Source organism: Vanellus vanellus (assembly GCF_965231255.1).
Source record: "Vanellus vanellus genome assembly, chromosome: 2".
Taxonomy (NCBI): Eukaryota; Metazoa; Chordata; class Aves; order Charadriiformes; family Charadriidae; genus Vanellus; species Vanellus vanellus.
In genome coordinates, this window is record NC_138906.1 from 19,289,019 (window position 1) to 19,311,827 (window position 22,809).

A 22,809-nucleotide genomic window follows, 5' to 3' on the forward strand; every position below is an offset into this window, starting at 1 on the left:
AATAGTAAAATATCTTATAGCCTGTTTTTTCTTAAGACTTCAAGTATATCTAGCAAGATCTGTCCGTGTGCTTTACATGTAAAACTGAAGCTTTCTATCTAACAAACATTTAAATACACATGTTACAAAACTGATATGAAAACCTTTCACAACAGCAGCTGTCAAAGTACTTCAGAAATGTCAAGCTGGCACTATCATCCCTATCCTACTAGCAGGGTAAATGAGATGCACAAAGCAAGACACACCGAGACTTGCTTCAGGTTGTGTCCCAGCTAGTCATTAACACAGCCAAGGAGTTGGACTGAAGGAAGGACTGTGCTGAGACTCTCAAGTCTGCAGCCAGCCCATGCCTTACGGTTATATCTACCTGCACAAGTGCTGTCAGTGCTGCGACACGTTCCTGTGCCTTAGAAGCAATGCATAGGAGGAATTGGAAATCAAAACATTTGATGCTACGCAGAGACTCCTTTTAAAGGTTTTACCAACAGCAAGATGAATTGAACAAGTTGAAAGGGAGAAAGATTGTCCTCAAACTGCCTAAGTGCATGCAGTCAGTACTCAATTAGTCAAAGAGGTTTTGGTCTCATGACATGGGTGCTTTGCTTTTGAACCTCAGCAGCGAATGTCAGCCATGCTGTAACCTGTGCTCAGGAAGTCACATCTCTCTGCTGCCCAAAGCTGAAGGAGGCTGTCAGAACATACATTTGATCAAGTCATGATGGAAAGTTTAATAAAAGTTATGGTCATTCTCCATAAGAATGAATGAATTACAGAGTTAAGGGTCAGCAAAGGCGTGTGAACAGTGTGGCTGCTAGGCAACATTAAAGAAGGTTTAGCAAATCTTTGGAAAATTCCTTATTCCTATCAGTGTCTCAGCTAGCTCGCCTAACGCCACCTCAAAGGCTCCCACGTAAGTTGCGCACACACTTTTTGACCCTACGGTGCTCAGTTACAAGGTATTACTACCTTCAGTTCACTGAAAGCTCCAAATATACTGAAAAAAGAAGAACAGGGACAATGAAATTTAGGACCAGCTCATTTGATGTATGTGTGTCCATACACCACCACAAACTACGGAAACTGTGGAGAGCTGCGTGTGCTTGAAACACTCCAGAATGAGCAAGAAATGCTTGAATAAAGATGAATCAGTATCAACAGCCCTTTAGGTTGAACTGTGTCTGCACATTCTGACATACAACGATAAGCTTGGAAGACAACAATCTCGAGGAATCAACATCCATGGATGCTAATGTAAATGAATGTGTGACTTACAACAGATCTTATACCGAAGACTGGAGAAATAGTGTGGTTACAGCTGTGATAAGCATCTAAGTGATGAAAGGTCTCTATTTATTAGGCCACCTGGAGAAACGGATAAACCCATCTTCAGGTCATTTAAGTGAAATGTTACATGTTTGACTCAGTGCTGGTCCACATCTATGGGGACAGGAAGCATAAAGCCAGGCTCAGAATAAAGCAGGAAGAAAAACAAGAGTAAGACCAGTAATTGTATGGGGTTTGTAGAGGAGCTTGGAAGTAACCAGGAAAATGCAAATATAGGAACTGGAATTCCAGGACTTGTAAAAGAGCAGTTAACAGCTATTACTGCTTACAATATTTATGTGCATACCTTTTTACTGTCCTAATTGTACAAAGTATGAGGATGTAATTCGTCAAGTTTGGGATTTGCCCATAGAAAAGCACTGCTCTTTAACATTCTGGTTAGTAATTTTTAGGCATTGTTTATTCATGGGACTTTTACCACAGCCAGATTTGGAAATTAGTTGATGGATGCAAATGCTTATCAGTCTGGAGAAAACAGAGTAATTATTCTGGCAGAGACCTAGAACGAGGAACTGCAAGAGACTGAGAACTTTCCGACTGCATCCAGCAGAAGTTGAGAGCTTTTGATCTCCCGCACTTAAGTCCCACTAGCTCCACTGAGGGAAGCAGTTTCATTCTCTGGCTGACACTAATACTCTCATTTTGGAGAGTCTGGTGTCCTGGGATTATTGCTATTGAGGAGAGGATGTTTAAGGAAAATGGCTGTACTCCATTTCCATGACCTCCCAAATCTTATGCTCTGCGTGGATCTGACCAGCTCCCAGCACAGATCTTCTACATACTGGCTGCATGGTGTCCAAAGGGCCACTCCAGTAGCGGAGAACAACCAAACAGCAGAAGCGCTTGACTACCCTGCTTTTCTCCAGTCCCACGCCTTGGTGCTCCCTGGCTGGCCACTCACTCGCAAAGAAGACAGACCGTCCCCGTCCCGTGAATGCTGCTCTGCACACCCAGTGCTACACGGGCTCCCTTTTCCTTGCAAGGGCTACCCACAAACCCCATGCAAATAGCGCTGCGGCAGCCTACAGCAGGAGGAATCCTGGATGAAAACCCTGCCCATCTCACTGCCTTGTGGAGCTGAAAAGGTCTTCAGCTGCACCGGAGTTCCTTGTACCATGTGAATGTCATTCTAAATATAGAAAATCCTCTTGCTGACATTTTGTACTTGAACTGTCATTTAATACTTACAGGGATGGGTGCCATTATTCATCTGGAGAAAAAAGAAAAAAATGGCTCCCATAATGACCAAATCCCCCTCACTTCAGGCTTTGCCCTCAAACAACTTGATAGTGGCTATTTGTGCATCTATTCTGACACCAGCGTAACGCAAGGCTCACTAGCAGTCCAAAGGTGCAGTCCTGGGATGCAGCCATTATGTTTAGCTGAAAGCATTTAGCAAGCAAATATAACATACTCAGAAATTCAAGCCACAGGGAATTTTGTTTATTTCAGGAACCCTGTGCAGCTTGCTTTATGCATTTTTATGAATACAAATAAATTCACTTCAGAACAACTTAACCTTGTGGATTTAAGATTCGTTTAACCTTTTTGGTCATATGTTCTTTAAACTGCAGGCTTTGTATTTTTATTAAAATAAACGGTTTTGAAAATCTGAACATTTGTAACAGTACGTCATCTGGCTGCCCACAGTTCCTCCCCTCTTTGGGTAGCAATGTAATAAAATATTTTATCAGAGAAGCAGGTAAATTCTCAAACTTAACAATGGCCACCTACCCACAGACGAAGGCAGACAAGTATTCCTATCTGGCATCCAGCTATAAAATACAATTCATGCGTTACAGCTGTAAAACGACATATAAAACTAGTGAAGCTGAGGAATAAGTGTAAATAAATGAGAGTGACCAAAGTAATTACAAATAGGTAAATACTACATGATTTAAAGAACAGCTAAAGCTCAACTGTCCTTGCCTTCATAAGGGTAGGACAGCAAAGGTAGCTCTAGAGGGAAACCTGCCATAAAAGCATATCCTTCTGTCAACGTGCGTGTAAAAATTGTACTGTAACACATAATGTAGGCAAGACGACAGGAAGGCTCCTCCTTGTTTCATAGACAGTGGATCACTCACCATGTCTACCTGCTTCGCTTTAGCATGACAGTCTGCTGCACATTACCTCCAGTCTTTGTTTTACGTAGTTATCTTACTACATTGCATACAGCAAGAAAGTATAATACCCAGAATGCTGATAACTCCTGTGCTGTAGACAGTACAACCTAAATGAGCCGAACGCTGGCGTATTTTTACTTAAATATCCTCTACAAGTAGTTAGAACATGTTTGCTATAATAGACATCTACTTACGACAATGCAGCTTTGTGACTGAGCTCTGTAATGCTTAGGCTCCCACCAGCCCACAGGCAAGCTGGGGAATTACTGAGTATATTCTCTTACTTCAATATCCTGTGCATTGGTCATAGCTGGAAAGGGAACAGTTGTCCTGTTGTGTGAATTCTGTTCAAATGTAGAAAAAGAAAGTTCACATTCCACACGAAGAAAGGTTTGTCAGTGGACTGGTTAACAGTTACTAATATGGCTGTGGGGATGTGAGAAATTAAGGCTTAGGTCCCTGCTGCCATCGCTGCATACTGTAGGTGAGCAGCTGAGCCTGTAATCCACTGTCAAACCCACTGTGTTGCAGAGAGTGAAACTTTCCATTGCGGCCAGGAAGGCTGGCAGAACACAGGGCTTGACTAGAACCCAGCTGGCCTGCCATCATGGTTTTTTGAACTTCACTGTCTGGCAGAAGTGACCTTTGTTACATTTATCACGAGCAGCCACACAAGTTGTACAAGGTGCTTGGGTCAACAACCGAACAGAGCAAATACAAACTACGGCTGCCCAGCTCAGGCCAGCTGGGCAAGAAGGGCCAAGGAGCCAGACCCAGCTCAAAGAGTAATACTGCCTCTTGTATCAAGGGAAAGTTAGCTACAGGAAGATGGGGGACAAGAGTTCAGTCAAGAACTGTAGGAGGACTGTTTTTTGGGGTGGTTTGACTTACTGGAGCAGAGCATTCAGTGACTAGCTGGACAGCATAAGTGAGCTGGAAGGGTTAGTTTGGTTTGACATAGAAGGGGCCAACTCGTCCTACCAGCCCTTAAACGCTGTGAAGCACAACTTTAGCTGGCCTGTGCTTTAGTGGCACATTTCTCTCTAGCGAGTTCAGTCATTACTTCTTAGTCAAACAGCACCCGCTATTTCACTTTACGTGTATTCAGCTCTGGAAAGCGTAGCTCCTCCTGAGCTCTGTACTCAACTTGTCTACATGCCAACTTGTCCACCATATTTATTTTGAAAAAAAATAAAAAAATTTGCTAAAGTTCTACACGAGCCATCTTGAAATAAGCATGCCTTGACTACAAAGTATGTTTTAAGATATATGAATATGGGCATTCAGGAATCTCTTTCTGATGCTTCCTACTGTTTTAAAGTTATGATTGTTATTGCTGACATTTTTTGTAAAAGGCAGTTAGTCAAAATAGCAAACATTCAATTTTTGCACCCGTAAGATAAAGAGAAAAAAAGGAGGGTCTTGTAATTCATCAGAATTTTCTTACAGATTCTTCCTGATGTACAAAAGAGCCAAATGCTGTCATGTCACACATACAGACATTTGTCAGGAGAAAACATAAAAGAAAATAAATCCTCCTTTTGTTAAGGCCACACAACATTAGCTTGTTAAAAAATCTTATTTACTTTTAATTATTAAAATGAGGCCAAAGACCTGGTCTCCCTTGTGCAACTAAACAACTGTTTCAGTATTGTCTTAAAAAGCATTTTGACTTGGTTCAAAAGAAATATATGACATTTTTCATGTCATTGTTTAAAAGGATACAATACAGCACTTCCACACGCTTTACTGTTGGAAAACTGCTGTATTATGACACCACAGAGGTTTAAAGCAGTGGGACATTTTCAGAGATAAAGGGGAGTGAAGTGGCTGACTGGTCACCACTTTAAGCAGGGTTGCATGCACAGGCGACAAACCCTGGCATCCTTTTGTCTCCTGTAGAGATACTTAAATTTATAGCAATGTGAAGGGTAGACTCTGCTCCATTTTGCACATGGCATGAACATACTGATACGTTTTCACCCGGTCCACTTGTGTAACAAGACCTTTAACTGATAAAACAGGGATTTGTGTATTCCCTTTCTCTCTATCTACCTCTCTTCTCTAACTGCTGTAGGAAAATGTGTAAGAATCAAGAGTTATTTTCCAAAGCATGCATTTTTAATTCCTTATGTTGATCTTGTAAAAATTTAGCAATATTTCACAGAGTACTCAGTACTATCCCATCAATGACAACCGCAAACATTGCTCTGTCTTTAATGAAAGATCACAGCACTTATTTTTCCATTTCACATTCGTTTTCTCTTGCAGACTTTGGTCTTGGAAACAGGCTGAACTGCATAGATTATCTACCAGCAGCCAGTTTACACTTAGAGGTTTAGCTTTTGTAAACACCAACCCCTCATTTTAGCAGTTTGCCCATTTGAGAGGACTGCACAGTAGGGGTGAAGTACTTTTAGGATCTCTTCAATGCAGCCATGGGAACAGAAAGAAATTTCAGCATACATGACAACTGAATCCACAATATTATAGTGAAAACGGTACAATTAGCTCTGGGCAGCGAGGGACAGTCCTGCATCTGGTCCCAGCTGTGCAGAGGCGAGCAAAGATCTCCCCCAGAGGCAGTGCAGAGGCACAGGCCCACAGAAATGAAGACCCACCCAGTCATCCGCCACATTTGCCCTCATCTTCCTCTACATCTGTGGCCCAAGACACAGGCTGAGGAAATCCCATATGTCTGTTCCAACTGAAGAGGATTGAGCAGCTCAGTCAGCTCCTTATGGGCCTTTCTACGGGGCACAGGTCTTAATGATCTGCACTCTCTGAATCCCATGTCTTCCACTTTTATTCTCCCAGTACTCTTCCCCACTGCCACCTAACCTGCTCCAAGCATGCCTGCATTTTGGAACCCCCAACACCCATGTTAACCGGAATATAAATAACTTCAGAGTGTATTTTCAGAGGTAATATCCACTTAAGTGTGTGAGTTAAATGGATGCCAATTATTAATCACAGAATTTTCAGAGTTGGAAGGGACCTCTAGAGATCATCTAGTCCAACTCCCCTGCCAAAGCAGGATTGCCTAGAGCACAATACTCAGGACTGCATCCAGGCAGATCTCAAAAATCTCCAGAGAAGGGGACTCCACAACCTCCCCGGGCAGCCTGTGCCAGTGCTCTGTCACCCTCACCGTAAAGAAGTTTTTTCACGTATTTAAATGGAACTTCCTATCTTCCAACTTGTGCCCATTACCCCTCGTCCTGTCACTGGGAACCACTGAAAAGAGTCTGGCTCCATCCTTCTCCAACCCATCCTTTAGGTACTTGTAAGCAATAATAAGGTCTCCCCTCAGCCTTCTCTTCTCCAGGCTAAAGAGTCCCAGCTCTCTCAGCCTTTCCTCATAAGGGAGATGCTTCAATCCCTCAATCATCTTAGTTGCCCTAATAAATACTTGTAATTTTAAGGACATACCCACCAACATGGGTAGAGTTTTGATAGCCTCAGCTGCATTTGCGGATAGCTAAAACTTCACTCAGCATATATGTGACAAACTTTGGTAAACTGTTTGACATAGTACCTAAAAGAATATTTGTTTTTTAAAACATAGTCCCATATCTTACCAATAGCACACACAGTTGAGCAACATATAATTAAAAAAGATCCAATGTGGAATTTTACCAAATAAATGTATTCCTAGAGATGCTATGTGTAGGTCTCACTGTGATTCATTCATCAATCTTAAGCAGAACTGAAACAAAATACCAAGAAAAATGGTAAATATGTAAATCCTGACCAGGCTTGGATATTTGGCCAGCAGGTCAAAGGAGGTGATTCTGCCCCTCTACTCCACTCTCGTGAGACCCCACCTGGAGTACTGCATTCAGCTCTGGAGCCCCCAATATAAGAAGGACATGGAGCTGCTGGAGTGTGTCCAGAGGAGAGCCACAAGGATGATCTGAGGGCTGGAGCACCTCTCCTGTGAGGAGAGGCTGAGAGAGTTGGTGTTGTTCAGCCTGGAGAAGAGAAGGCTCCGGGGAGATCTTATTGCAGCCTTCCAGTATCTTTCCAGTACCTAAAGGGGGCCTACAGGAGAGCTGGGGAAGGACTTTTTACTCGGGCACGTAGCAATAGGAAAAGGGGGAATGGCTTTAAACTGGAAGAGGGCAGGTTTAGATTAAACGTTAAGAAGAAAATTTTCACTTTGAGGGTGGTAAGGCACTGGAACAGGTTGCCCAGAGAGGTTGTTGAGGCCCCATCCCTGGAGGTGTTCAAGGCCAGGCTGGACATGGCCTTGGGCAACCTTGTCTAGTGGGAGGTGTCCCTGCCTATGGCCGGGGGGTTGGAACTTGATGATCTTCAAGGTCCTTTCCAATCTAAACCATTCTATGATTTCCCTGGAAACTATGTTCCATGTATGTACTGATATGGCGCTTAGTACAAAAATGTACAGCCTGAGCCAGAGCTAACTCATCTACTAGTTCCCTGGGCTTTAAAAACATGATTAGGAATTGTTTCTCGAAAGCCCTGTTTAGAAATGAAAATTCTCCTTACAGTAAGGTTCAACATTACCTGACTGACAAACATGAGAAGAAAGTCGGCCATTAGCTTGCTTATCTTTGGACAGCATCACAGGTCTCAGTTGATGTGACAATATCATTTCATTCAATTTTTGCTGCAATGCTAAGTAGTCTTCGGATAATTTTGATATCTGAAAAATATAACACAGGATTTTACATTATTCTATGAATACATATACATTTTCCAAGGTAATCAAAGGTAAAATAGTGGACTAGGGAATGAATTTAAAAGGTATTGCTCCACTTACTGCAGTGTAGAACCCTTCCACATTTACCTCGTCATCCCCCTTAAAAGAGAAAAAAAGAGGGAGAAAAAGAGAAGAAAAAGAAGAAGAAAGATATGAAGGGGATAAAAAAGGAAGAAAAAAGAAGAATCAAAAAAGAAAGAAAAAAGACACATAGGAAACTTCACACTGCAGCCCAGTCTGGCAGCTACTTCATATTGGTTCACACATGTGAGCAGACAGTGCCTTGCTGATGCAAAATAGCTTCTACAGCTATAGGCATATTTGTCTGCACATTTGTGAGTCCCTAACATTGACAGAGAAACTTTTAGTTTCATTTAGAGAGACATTTCACAAGTTTACTGAATTAAGGACCTCGCCTGGTAAATGCATATTTCAACAAAGGCAAAGCTTCTGCATTTAATCTAAACCAGGTTAAAACTAACTTTTTTTTTTTTTTTTTGCCAGTGCTCTAACTTTGTCTTTCCCCACTTTCTGAAAAGGGTATTTTTTCTTGCAACCCAAAATATGCATTTTTATAGAACACTCATTACAAAATTTTAGTCTGAGTTTAAAGAGTAAAACCTTGGTGCCACTGAAGCTAGTAAAGTAACTTTGCTATTCTGTCATTGCTCAGAGTATTGTGCTCAACGTATGTAGCTTATAAACTTCTTACCTGCCGTGAAAAGGCTGCCAAATCACAAGCCTCTTTCTCTGAGTCTCCCTTCAGTGTCTTAGAGTCTTCAGCCTCTGTACTGGTGCCTTCCCTATCTTTTGTTGTTTGGGGATCATTATTTTGAACATGTACAGCTTCTGTTGGCTCCTTTATAGTTTTCTCTTGACTTTTGCAAGGTAGTTTCCCTTCTTTTCTGAGTTGTCCCCTCCTTCTGTAACCCCGGTAACTGCTCTGAATAACCACTGCTGCCTTCTCTTTGTCTTCTGAACCTTGTTTTGCTGCCTCAACTTGCTTCCATGAGCCTCTTTGTGACTCTTTTCTTGTAATTCCTTTATATCCTGTAGCTTCATGTTTCAGGTGGTTTCTTTCCACATCCCTGTCAGTCCTGGCCTCGACCACAGCAGATTCTTGTTTTTGCCCATCTGCGCTGATCATGGCTTGATTACCTTGCTCTTGCTGGGGATCAGGTTCAGCTGTGATTTTGATAGAAGATTTCCTGGATGGCTCTTCCAAAGAGGCTTGTTCTTCACCTTCACCAACATGTTCTACTACAGGGTTCTGCTTCACAGAAGCTCCCTCTCCTTCAGTGGATGTTGTCTGTTGCTCCTGTACATTCCCTGTGTCACCGTACCCAGAGAACTCACTGTCAGCAACAGCATCAGCTTCATCTTGAGTCTCCTCGTCTACTGCTTCTTCCAGTGTATCATTTTGAGCTGGCTGCAGTTGTGCTTCAAGGAATTCCACAGCAGATAATTCTTCTTCTGCTATTTTTTTGCACTGTTCCTTTATATTTTTCCGGACCCTGTAGCCTCTGTAATGGCTCTGAACAACAACAGCTGCTTCCTCTTCTGTTTTAGGAAGGGCACTCTTTACACCAGCTAGACTTCCCTCATTATCTTGGAGTTCTTCATCCTTTTCCTTTTCGCTAATGGATGCTGCATTTTCAGTTTGTTTCTTTCTAAGTGACTCCCTGAATGGAATAGAGTTACGGGCAAAAATTATAGCTGAAGGAGATGAAGGATAGTGACAACTTTAAAACTACCTTTGGTGGTGTTTGTGTACTCAATGGCGATTTTATACATTGCAACATGGGAAAGACTTAGTTCATATAACTGGAATTAAAGACAGCAAACCAATCTCCATCTTTATGATGATTATTATTTCTTAAAGTGAAAAGGGCATCCCTGTGAAATTCTTCACAGAAAATTGCTAGGGGGACAATCTAGGCTTCATGCGGACTCATAAAACAGTAAAGAATTAATTTAAATGTTAACAAAAACATAAGGCAGAAGCTTTTTAGCACCTCAAATATGTATAAATACACACAATCCTAAATGTATTCATGAAAGAAAACTGCCTCAAGTCACACCAGGAATGCAAAAAGAATTATCCTGGGCATAGGTCCAGGTCAAATTTAAAAGACCGAGTCCCTAAATTGTCTTTGTTACCATCAGTAAAACTTTAGTGCTAGGTGAAATCTGCCTGCCTGTTCCTTCCCTCTGAAAGACTGTGGACTCCTTCACAGCTGTTTTCGACCTCTCTGGACCAGTTTCCACCTACTTAAATGCCATCACTGAAAAAACAATGGTGATGCGCAAAGTGCTACTAGCTCCATTTCAGAGACTAGGACTACAACCACCTTGCAGAGATATTTAGAATGTGATTCACCTCACCTAACTTTTAGCTGTTTGATCTAAGACTTCTGTGTTCCCGCTGTCATCACCTATGCTTATCTCAAACAGTGGCTTAAGATGAGAAGAACAGTTCCTTGCAGATAGATGTCTATTTCTTGCTCTTGTCTGAGCTTTTTATGATGAGCTAGTTCCAAAAAGAGATTAATCTACTGATTACATTAACATTGCAGGTAAGCACAATATTGTTGATCTTTCCCCTAAATATGCCTTTATTCCATGGCCTTAAAAATATGAAAAAATTGGCTACTGACATTAAAAGCCTCCACATAAATGTACATTATTTCTGCATACATATACAGAATAATCCTAATTTGCTCAACTTTTAGCTTACATCGCTGTTCTTCAGCAGTATAGTTACTGAAAAGTGACACATCTGAGTGACGAAAGAGATCGAAACTAATACTACCTCCTCCTTTTGAAGATCTTCCTCTCCTTATATCCCCTGTAGTGAGACTGAATTGTTATCGCTGCTTTGTTTCTTGTCTCAGTTAGTTCTTTCCTCTTCTTCCTGAGTAAGTATCCTCTGGCAACTGACAAAAATTGAAATATAAAACAGCCTTAGGCAACAAGCAATAGGTGTCCCACACATTTCAGAGAGTCAAATGATAACAGCATTAAACAAAAAACAGTAAGGAAATACAGACGGGGGTGGTTGTTATGATTATGTTTCATCTGAAATTTTTCTGTCCCACAAAACTTCTTTGAGATTTCAGAAAGCTGTACCCATTCTACATGAGGATACAAGCACGCTCTTTCTTCGTATTTCACTGGACTACAGATAATACAGGAAGATGCAGAACAAAGCAGAAACATAGTGCTATAGAAGTGCTTCTAGAACACTGTGCTCTCAGCTTCCATGTACCTGCTTTGCCTGATTCAGGCAATTTATTTGACTCAGTCTTTCATTTCCCTGGGAAATGCCTGATTATCAGGCTACAGAGATTACCAGGCTCTCTTCCAGCACAGACTTGGAATTAGCTGAACATTCACTAGATCAGAGAGAAACTGAAAACGTTATAGCTCAGCAGTTACAGACGACTTAGCTCATGCTCCTTTTGCAAAGATTCGTTATTCAGAATGAAAAAGCTCAGCATGAAAGATGTGCTAAGCTCCACAGTAACCAGGTGCACTGTGGCGAGGGTATTCGCTACTTGTGCTTTGTAGGAAGCACAAGTTCAAGTTTCTGGTCTGAACCAGGATGAATACCAGGATGAATAGGACTCAAACATGGGTCTTCCCTGAGACATGTATGTGCTAACTAGTCACTAGGAGCTTGATGCAGTTGTCGGCGCATAGGTATCTAGTGCTATCTGAAGTGCTCCAGGATAGTCAAGGCATCTATCTGCATGGAGCTGGCAGAAAGAACAAGAGAGACGGGACTTTCTGGAGAGAGAAAGTTGAGTTAACCACATGAAATAAAGCTAGAGGCCAAGCAAGACAACCTAGCACATCTCAAATCACACTAGATAACAACATGGGGGCAAATGAGCTGAGATTCGGTGGTTTTGAATAAAATGAATCCAACTCTATGCTCTGCTGACTATAAGAGGAGTTTAAACACCTAGGTCACTTTTAGACATCTACACTGAAGTGTCTTAATCAGAAACTGAATTGCATTCAGAATGTTGCTTCAAAAATTCCTGAACTTGAAAATAATTTCCTAATGGGAACTGGCATAGTGGCCACAGTGCTGTTATTTCAACAAGTCTGCAATTCCAGGGATTCAGCACAAATCTGCTAATCCTTGGCAAAATAAAAAGAACACAATGTTTTCTCAAAATATTTCTGTTGAACGCTAATTCCAAATGCAGTAACAAGACTGTGGATAGAGGATTCAGGTGATTTAAATACCCTGAGGAGATGGTAGATATGAGAGTTCTTACTCCAACTTTGCGGAGAGTGTTTTCCATCACAGGGAAAGGTTAAGCTCACTTAAGACTGGGAAGGGAGCATAAGCAGTCTATTCTAACACATTCAGATAACTTGGTGCTAGGTTTTATTTGCTTTAGCATTTCCCTACTTATACTTCAGACCAACTTGGGCTCGCTAGATGCAGTGGTTCAGGGTAAGAAGCACTGTATAAAAGGGACATAAACTACATCTTGATAATAGGATGTACAATAAAGGAATCAAAAAACTTATTGGAAGTGGCACAATTATTTTTTTACTGCAGTCTGACAGGGCCTTAGAAAAGTGCAAATTGTACAGCACTTGGAATACATCTAGAGTTTCTTGGACTTGTGAGCCAATCCTCATTCCATTTTCATACAAAAACAACTCAACAGGAGTTATTTTTAAATACATAAAGTTATGTTGTTAATGGACATGTCCATGTGAGCTAAGTCTGGCCCTTTTAGACTTAATCTGGTTCACCTTTGAATTTTCCTGAGAACTTTATTATGAGATAGTAGCTGTCCAAGCTTTGTTTTCAAACTGGAAGAGGAGTTTTGTATTGGTTTAGAAATAAATGGGGGAAAAAAACCTGAGTTAGCTAAGGAAAAATGAATTCCATTTTGTTCTGGCTTCACATGCACTGAAAAAAGTTGAAATGAAACTGCACACAGGACAGAGAAGGTGGACAAGAAGAAACATTGGGGAGATCAACAAGTAGAGCTAATTGGTAAATTCATACTTTTGCATTTGCTAAATATCCTAATATAATTGACAACTTTCATATGTGTAATTATTTTTGGCACATCGCTGGATTTTATTCTGTTTTTAGATTGTTTTCTACACTGATGAAGTTCTACCAACTGCAGTGAAGTGCTCTTCAGTACACACTAACATTGGCTCAGTGCAATTAACGGATGCATCTGACTGATTAAAACCAGCACTGATGTCAGTATATTCTCATGAAGGCATATCTGAGGTAGTTTAAATCTAGATAGCCTGGGTACTGGCAGCACTAGCTTGTATTTGGGGTTGCCACCTTTGTAATTACTGAAAGTGCTGTGCGGATTTGTGCCAGCTGTTTTCAGACCCGTGCCTCTCTAGGTGTACTGCTGTTGATTTCAGAGCTGCCGAGACTACATCTGGCTCAGGGACATCTCTGCAGGAACAGGCAAGACAGAAATACAGGGAGGAAAAAGGGATATCGCATAGCATATATCTGGGTCCAAGGTGATTGTTGATGCAGAAGAGAAGGAATATTTTGCTAAGTTGGACTGAGCAATGGCAAAAAAGAATCTGAAACATGAGTGAAATTACAGGCTGTAGTCTTCTCAAATATAACTACTACTGATACGTAACAACCCCTATTCCCAAGAGAACAACACACGCACACACATTATATGCAGACAGTATCATATGGGGCTTCAACAGTAACAGCTGTAATACTTAAGACATGTCAGACTAGGAGTGAAAAGCCTTGCTATAACATTTAAGCAGCCCGCTTCACAGCTGTGCAAAGTGCCTCTAAGCCACTTTGAGGTACAGGTAATGGAATACATTGACCCATTTCAACCACTGTATACATATACACATGATAGATAAATTCTATCTCAGAATGTGTTAGTGAGCATAGTCGATAAGTGTAGCCAGGTAATAGCAAAGAATCTGGATCAACATATTGTGTACGGATAGCACGTTAAAAGCCAGGAAAGCAAACAATTCTTACCTGCTTGAAGTCTAGTAATATATTCTTCCACTTTTTTATTACGTTTTGCATTTGTGTATTCTTTACGAGCAACAAAACCCCTGTAAGCTGAAAAGAGATGTCAAAAATTAAATAATCTCTTAGGTACACAAAAGACTGTAAGAATAAAAAAAAGTCTGGAAGGAATTACAGAACTCCATTAAAATATTCATAAATATTTTGCAGGCTTTATCTTTCCAAAAAAATGGCAAACAAGACAAGAAGTAAATCTGTATAAAAACTACGTTTTCTGGTAAGTAAAGTTATTATGAATGAAATAAATACAAAACACAAGAGAATCAGAATGTAAAATAAGATGATGTTTGAAACGTATTAAAAATTTCAGTTGATCATCAATTGTCTTATTGTGTAATTGGTCTTATTATCTAGGATGGTTAATACATTTTATTTTCATTATTATATTATACAACCTTGTCAGAGCATGCCAGAATATTATTAATAACTGTATCAACCGTGCAATCACATCCTTCCATTGTTAAAATTGCCTTTTAAATGTAACATTGATAAACGTAACTTCAGTAAAGAGATTGTCATAACCTGGTTAAAAGAAATTTTTCTTCATAAGAACAAATATCACCAAGTGTTAAGATATTTTGTCAAATGTAACAGCAGGAAAACAGCAAAATCCACATCCAGCATGCACATCCATCTATCAACTGTACACACACACTAGCTTTAAGCAAAATGTTAAATGTTTTAAAGCTATTACCTGACTGTATTTTAATAGCACTTTGTTCCCTTTGATCCTTTATCTTTTTGTATCTCCTTGAACCCAGCCACCCTCTGACACAAGCTTGAATCAAAATAATCATGTCAACTGTCTCCTTCCGCATTAAATTTAGCTGCTCCACGTGATAGTATTTGAGGAATACCTTAAAAAGAATAGGCAGACAAGCAAAAGTTTTAGTTACCTTCCCAGGCCCTGTATTCACTCAATCCATTTAACATCAGAGTTACAAGCTCATTTCAAATGATGAACAGACACTTTAGCTGTAGTGCCTAAAAGATCACTCTTGTTAAAGATAGCATTTTGATTGTTTGGGAAATTAGTTTACCTTACTCTCCCCTTCAACATCTTTTGTCAGTCCCTGCTTGTTCGTGCTTTCATGGGAAGGTGTTTTAAAGACCCTGAGCAAAACTTCAGTCTGTAACTATAAATCTGTTTCAAAACTATGAGGCCGATAGTTTTGCTGGAACTTTCAACCTCTCTCTTTTCCAATTTTAAATTTAAGGCAATGTTTATTTACTAAATTGCTTGTATCAAGCATGAAGATCATAAAGCTCCTGAAAAACTAGTCCAGCACAAGGGATACAAACGCATTCCTGGTGTATGTTAGGATAAAATAAAATGTGAAGAAAGAGCTTGTGCAATTAAGACAATAATTATGCTTATTTTGCAGAATTACCCCAATCTTTGATCAATTGTTGGTACAGATACAGGTTAACCCTAATTAAAGTAAACATAAGTTATAGATCTTGCATCTCAAGACATGCTTTCTTTGGTTGCATGTTGTCCATTAGCCTCACTAAGACAACAGAGAGAAATAAAGGTTGCGGAGGAGGTAACTTCATGGCTTCTATCCCATATATCCAGGAAGATGTCTCAGAAGAAGAACAGTTGTTTCTTCTACACTGAGGTGATTTCAAATAGTTTAGGATCCATCTCTTGCTCTACCCATATCCTTCCTGGGCACTTCTGTTACATTAGCAAATACAGAGAGTGCAGTAGTTGTCTGACACTTCTTTACTCTGGCGGATCTCCTGAGATCTGTCAGCTGGGGGTGGGTTGGTGTCCCCCTCTGGCACACTGGGAAGACAAGTGAGCTAGAACCAAATGCAAGAGTATGGGAATAGACATGTGTTTCTCTTATAATAAAGTCTTCCCCCCACTTCACATATATGGGATCACCCTGCTATCTCTTCTCTCAGTGCTCAGCAGTCTCCCACAGAGGTCTCTGGCTGGAAAACCCAAACCTTTTCCTCTCCCTCTGTGAGTCTGATTGCTCCAGGGGAGAAAAGTAACTTCTTATCATTAAGAAAGCTTGGACTAAGCTCACTGGGATCCTTGCTACCACATTTTTTGAAAGAAAATGCAAGCAGTGTTGTTGTCACATACTGCTTTGCACTGTGGCATCACTTAAAGCTGATCAGAATTTTAACACTTTACAGGGTCAGGACGTCAGCCAGATATCAGGGAACAGTACCCAGCAAAGGGTGTTTTTTTCAAAACCAGTAGAGTCCAAGAACTACCCCAACCACATGGGTGAGAAAAAAATTTGCTTAATAAGTTAACAGTGACATACTGCAATAATGCAGATACAATATATTAAAAAATTACTTTAGTTTTTCCAAGAACCCAGTTGTCAAGGCGGGCTTTTTCCAAGATGGCAGCACAGGTTTCTGGGCTGACTGGAGGATCATCATTTGTTTTGTAACAGATGAGGTAATACCTAAAGACAAATATATGTTTCTTTATTCCATCAATAAGGAGCAATAGATGCAAATACATTTAAACCATTGATTTAAATAATAAAAACAGTTGCATGAAAGAAACCATAGCACTGAAAAAACCAAAGCAGCATATAACCCTCAGCAAGTTTGCCGATGATACCAAGCTGTTTGGCGAGGTAGACACACTGGAGGGGAGGGATGCCATCCAGACGGACCTGGACAGGCTGCAGAGGTGGGCCCAAGCCAACCTCATGCAGTTCAACAAGGCCAAGTGCAAGGTCCTACATCTGGGTCAGGGCAATCCCAAGCACAAATATAGACTCGGCAGGGAACGGCTGGAGAGCAGCCCTGAGGAGAAGGACCTGGGTGTGCTGATTGACGAGAAGCTCAACATGAGCCAGCAATGTGCAATCGCAGCCTAGAAGGCCAACCGTATCCTGGGCTGCATCAGAAGTGTGGCCAGCAAGTCAAAGGAGGTGATTCTGCCCCTCATCTTCACTCTCGTGAGACCCCACCTGGAGTACTGCATTCAGCTCTGGAGCCCCCAATATAAGAAGGACATGGAGCTGCTGGAGCGTGTCCAGAGGAGAGCCACGAAGATGATCCAAGGGCTAGAGCACCTCTTCTATGAGGAGAGGCTGAGAGAGTTGGTGTTGTTCAGCCTGGAGAAGAGAAGGCTCCGGGGAGATTTTATTGCAGCCTTCCAGTACCTTTCCAGTACCTAAAGGGAGCCTACAGGAGAGCTGGGGAAGGACTTTTTACTCAGGCATGTAGTGATAGGACGAGGGGGAATGGTTTTAAATTGGAAGAGGGAAGGTTTAGATTGAACATTAGGAAGAAATTTTTCACTTTGAGGGTGGTAAGGCACTGGAACAGGTTGCCCAGAGAGGTTGTTGAGGCCGCATCCCTGGAGGTGTTTAAGGCCAGGCTGGACGTGGCCTTGGGCATCCTGTTCTAGTGGGAGGTGTCCCTGCCTATGGCCGGGGGGTTGGAACTTGATGAACTTCAAGGTCCTTTCCAACCTAAACCAGTCTATGATTCTATGAAAGAAATTGCTGTGATTATATGCAGTACTGAGAAACTCAATCAAAAGTGGATGAGTGACATATTGCACACCCTGGAGGGTTGTTTAATTCTATATCAACACCAGAAGGCTTTTTAAAAGTGTGCAACCCAAGTAGAGTTGTGCACCAGTTCTTTGTTGCTCTGGCTCTCTGCATTCTGTGAAAGTGATTTCAGAGGCAAAATGAAAATATTTTTAAAGCTTTTCTGCATAAATTAGCTTATTTCATATCTAGTAATGTCATGAAGATTTCATATCTTATCTCATGTGCTAGCCCATCTACATTTGAGATAGTTAACATGATGTGAGATGCATCCCAGCTCTTGTTACCTCCTTGGATTCAGCTTCGCAGATCCTTTTGGAACATATATGTACCATTATGACATCATACGTAAGCATTTAGTCTCCCAAACTCATCAGAACTAATTCTAACTAGGGAAAGAGGTCAGGATGCTTGTGCATAAAAAGTACCCATAACATACCAGCTCAGCTGCTGGGTAGGAAAGTTCTTATGTGTTCCAGGACTTTCCAAAATGCTGTGTAACAAAATGAACCCTACCTATCTTGTTTTTTTTTTTTAATTCAGGAAAATTACATGAATTATGTGTGCTTCCTGATAGTACATTCTGCTTTTTTCTTGTTATTCAGCCTTTATACACAAAGCTTGGGTTGTACCAGCTTTAAATAACAGTAACAATTTCCTCATGGAATAATAAAAAAGAGACATTGTTGATTCCTGCATTATCACCAATTCCTACAGCTCTTTTTTTTTCTTTTTACTACACAATGAATTGGCTTATTTTTATTCTAACAAAATAATTTTGCCATTATCCTAGGTCTACCTGTATCTCTAAACTATTAAAAAAAAAAGACAAGGAGATACATACTTAATAAAAATCCCTTTTTGTTTGAGGGCCATATCCTCAGTGCCGGAGATCTGCACAGCCTCACTGCAATCAGGGCCATGCTGCCTGGAGAGCTACCCCGTTATGTTCACTGCTTTCCTTTCTTTCACCTCAACAGTAAATTTTTTTATAAAAGCAGTGACCAAAAGCCACAGCACATCTTCATGCAGTGATAACTACCTTTTCCCATGCTGCACTCTTCCAAAACAGTAATAGTCCCAGGATCATTCTTTCCAGAAACAGTGCTATAAAAACATCACTTTGTCCTTCCTCTCTCTCCTCGTGCACCTACAGGATTCACTGCTAGCTCTCAGTTTCTAGTGCATTATTACTTTTAAGTACTTCTGTTTGAATGGGTGTTGCTTGCTTCTTCCCAGATTTGATCTCCATTCCATAAATGTCAGTTCTGATTAAGGCAAATACTCAGGGTCTTTATTTGTAAGAGAGAAGTACAGACAAAGTGCTCAGGATTGATTTTTTTGGGGCGGAGGAAGAAGACATAGTTAAAGGAGTTACAAAATCATAGTAAGTTCATTACTCTTCTTCTTAACAAGTGACTAATGCTTAGAAATTATATTTTAAACAAAATTATACACCTAATGAACTTTTCAGACCTAGATTAGCAATACCAAATTATCATCCACCCTATGCAAGCAGATGCTGCACAGTGCTGAACATCAGGAGCGAGAGAAACTGTGGTGCTCCTTGGATGCCATTGCTCCAAATTCTCATCTTTAATTTGAAGCATTACATTTCTAAACCGCAAGTCTTTAAAGAAAACTTGCAGATTATAAGCAAGACAATTTTTACCCAAATGCGCAGGGAGCCTGAAACAATCATCCTGAGATGCATCATCTTCACCCACCAAGCCAAAATGGCCACTAATCTTGTGCCTGAACTACTCTTTGTCATCCAGTCTGTAATCTTCATTGTCACAGGAGACGTATTTATATTTTTTCTTTAACGATCATACCAAAGACACTGCTGATGCTTAGCAAACACTGGACAGCAATGATAGGAGAGAAGAAGGCTTCTTCACATCAACATTACCGTTTTATGAAGTTAGCGAACAGTATACGGTGTGAATAACCCTGTCTTCGAATTCTTGCTGTCTCCAGAATTCCTGTGTAACGCAGCTGAACCAACACTTTTTCTTTATCAAACTTGTTTGCCTGCCGGTCGTTGTTTGGCTTGATGCACCTGACAAAATGAGGCTGGCCGACGACCATTTTGGATAACAAATCCATCAGAGAATACTGCAAGAAAGCAACAAGGTATCTGCCACCAGGATATTTATAAAACTTGTATATAGGTCCATGTGTAGCTGAAATTTTATTTCATATGATCAGAATCATGTCCAAACCCATTTACTTTTCAGAAAGCTAGTACTTTAATGGAGTAAATGACCCAACAACAATTCTAACTTTGATAAGATCTTGAAGTCACTAGTGTATGCTGCTTGAGAGAAACACTGACTGCAAAAGGATGTACCAAGTTCCACCCAGAACATTCTCACAAACTGCCATAATGTCTAACATATGATAGAAACTCTCCTTAAACTTATTGGCTTATGTCTAACATACGATAGAAACTCTCCTTAAACTTATTGGCTTCTCTTGGAGCCTTGCTAGGTAGCTGACTTTTCCTTTTTCCTGTTGTCACCTATTTGAAGACGCACCCAGAGAGTAAATATCTGTCTGTGGATGGGAAGTGGAAGAGCAGCAAGCCAGCAAGTATTGCCATCCCTTCATTAGAAGAGAGGCTGCTTAAACTGCTCTGATCTAGCATGTCCTGTTCATTGTATAGGCTGATGGTGATACTATAGCTGCCCTGCCAGGAAGAAACCTTTGAGGAGGGCAAAACTGGAATAAACAAAATCACAATTCCAAAGTTGCATTTTTCCCACCTCACCAGGGTACTAGGCTAGCAGAGGGGATACGGTTTGTATCTCCCCATGCCAACTGAGGTGAATCTGGCTGTAAACAACCTTGACTAGTGTTTCGTAAAATTGCTTCATGGGGAGATATTATTAAAACACAAATGAAGGGGCTCATTCCTCAAGATTCAACCTGACTCAACAGAAAGAGGCAGCCAGGAAGTAATGCAGTTCAGCAGTAGGTTGCATACATGAAACTAGTGTAGGACATCAAGAGCCATATGTTTCCTATTAAAATGTGCAATTCCATTCTGGATAGACGCTGCACCATGCAGCAAAGTGCTTAATTAGCTTCATCGCTAGTGTGCCAAATAAGTAGGACACAGTAATGGATAATTTTTTTTTCCACTCAGTCTGAGGTGGCAGATGCTTGTCTAAATCGCCCACAGATTTCTGCGTATGAATAAACCGGTGGGGTTTCATTTAAGAGCAGTAGCTAGCATGATCTGAGCAGGGATTTCCACTACAGAAAATAATAATAGAAAAGTGTAAATATAATTAACTCATTTGCAGCCTCTGATTCTAGATGTGCTGGTAATGCACTGAACCACAGACATTAGGTTTGAATGAGATTGAATAATTTTTTCCATCTAGAACTTTAAAACACCATGCAGCTTTGGACCACCATGATACCTAGGCTGAAATTATCCTTCGCAGTCCACAAAGCAATGCAACTGTATCTACAAAACAGAGATCTTGCTCCTTACTGTTCTGTTTTTGCTGGGAGAGATGACTAAGTAAGAGTTGGAAATTCAGACCTTAGCCCAAGTGAACCAAATCTGTGCACCACTTTCGAGGAAAGAATGCTCTTCACAGCTATTTTATGTTGCAGGACCAGCAGCACAGCCAGTGCTTGGGAAGATCAAGAGCACTGCTGAAGAAGCCTCAAGGATGGACTCAGGACGGCCTCCAAGCAGTGATCATTAAGATCTTTCTCTGGAGCTTCTGCTTCAAATTAACTTTGCCCTCTTGCTTCATAAACTCTTAAAGAAATGCTATACCACGACCTCCCTTTATCTCCCTTTGTGGAAAAACAGGCAAGGGAAAGATTAATATCGATTGTCATACATCATCATGACAGAAATGTGGCTGTGTAATCAAGTACAATTAAAGATGAAATATCACAATCTCCACTAGATATTTGTACTGGACAGACTGCTGCACCATATATGCAGTTCACAAACTCCAAATGGATCACTGTTGACTCTAAGTCAACAGGTGCATTTCAAAAGGTGAAAGAATATACATTCATTCTACTCTAGAAAAAATTATTAAAAGATCTGATATCTTACTCTAAAATAAGAAGCGACTGTCTGTGTTTTCATGCTGGTTGTCTCTCTTGGATGATGTCCGGTATCTCCCGCTTCATTCTATAAGATGAAGAAAGAAAATGATGCTTTTTATCTCTGTTGAGTCTGTCGTGCCCTTTCCAATGCCACAGCAAAGCACCCCTCAGAGAATATGATTAATTTAGAAAAAGGTGTTCTAAACAAAAAAAGTTACAGCATGATTACTAGCACAAATCAGTTGCACCAGTACATTACATTACTTTGCTACACAATACACAAATGTTCACACACAGAGGACACAATTTGATAATGGAGCATCTAAATAACTGCCACAAATAACCTGACAATGTCTGAGGTCCTGTCTGTTATTTTGTCATCACTGTTATTTTGATAGTTCTCTAAGGAACTTGACTATACTCCACACCAATATTTAAATTTCTCTTTTTGCTACAATACAGCTAGGAAATAATATCTTTTTTCCCCTGAAGTTGTTATAAAACTATAGCCAGAAAGAAGGGAAATGTTAGGTTTTTACCTCACGGAAGGAATATGAATTGCACAACACAAAGATATCCAGCTAAACAGAAAAGAAAATAGGAGAGGGAGAAAAACCAAGGAAGGGGTTACTTGCTTACTTTTAGTACCAATAACAGTATTGCCTTTCTAGTTTAAATTAGGGTTCAATGCAGAATTACAAAATCAATTTTCTTACCTTTGTATGACTGATTGATTTCTGGGGGGTCCACATTTGGTAACTGATTGTAGTTTTGCTTTTAGTGTGTGCCAGGTTACCTACGGGAAGATGAAAGAAAGCAACCTACCAAAATGCTTACATCTCATCTAAACTAAAAACTGTGCTGAACCACCTTATTCATGCCCTCAGCGTAACCATATGATTATAAAGGTTG

At 40.5% G+C, this 22,809-nt stretch overlaps 1 protein-coding gene across 1 annotated transcript in view; it reads right to left on the reverse strand.

Moving 5' to 3' along the window:
* LOC309669168 (myosin-IIIa-like) overlaps positions 1 to 22,809 on the reverse strand; it is a gene marked incomplete at both ends in the record, with an annotated part of 63,342 nt that overhangs the window by 9,320 nt on the left and 31,213 nt on the right. Inside the window, 8 exons of the mRNA XM_082479771.1 lie at positions 8,001 to 8,139; positions 8,257 to 8,295; positions 8,909 to 9,878; positions 11,009 to 11,132; positions 14,219 to 14,305; positions 14,967 to 15,129; positions 16,596 to 16,707; positions 19,727 to 19,932. Coding sequence (XP_082335897.1) covers positions 8,001 to 8,139; positions 8,257 to 8,295; positions 8,909 to 9,878; positions 11,009 to 11,132; positions 14,219 to 14,305; positions 14,967 to 15,129; positions 16,596 to 16,707; positions 19,727 to 19,932 — 1,840 coding nt within the window. The remainder of the gene's footprint in view (positions 1 to 8,000; positions 8,140 to 8,256; positions 8,296 to 8,908; positions 9,879 to 11,008; positions 11,133 to 14,218; positions 14,306 to 14,966; positions 15,130 to 16,595; positions 16,708 to 19,726; positions 19,933 to 22,809) is intronic.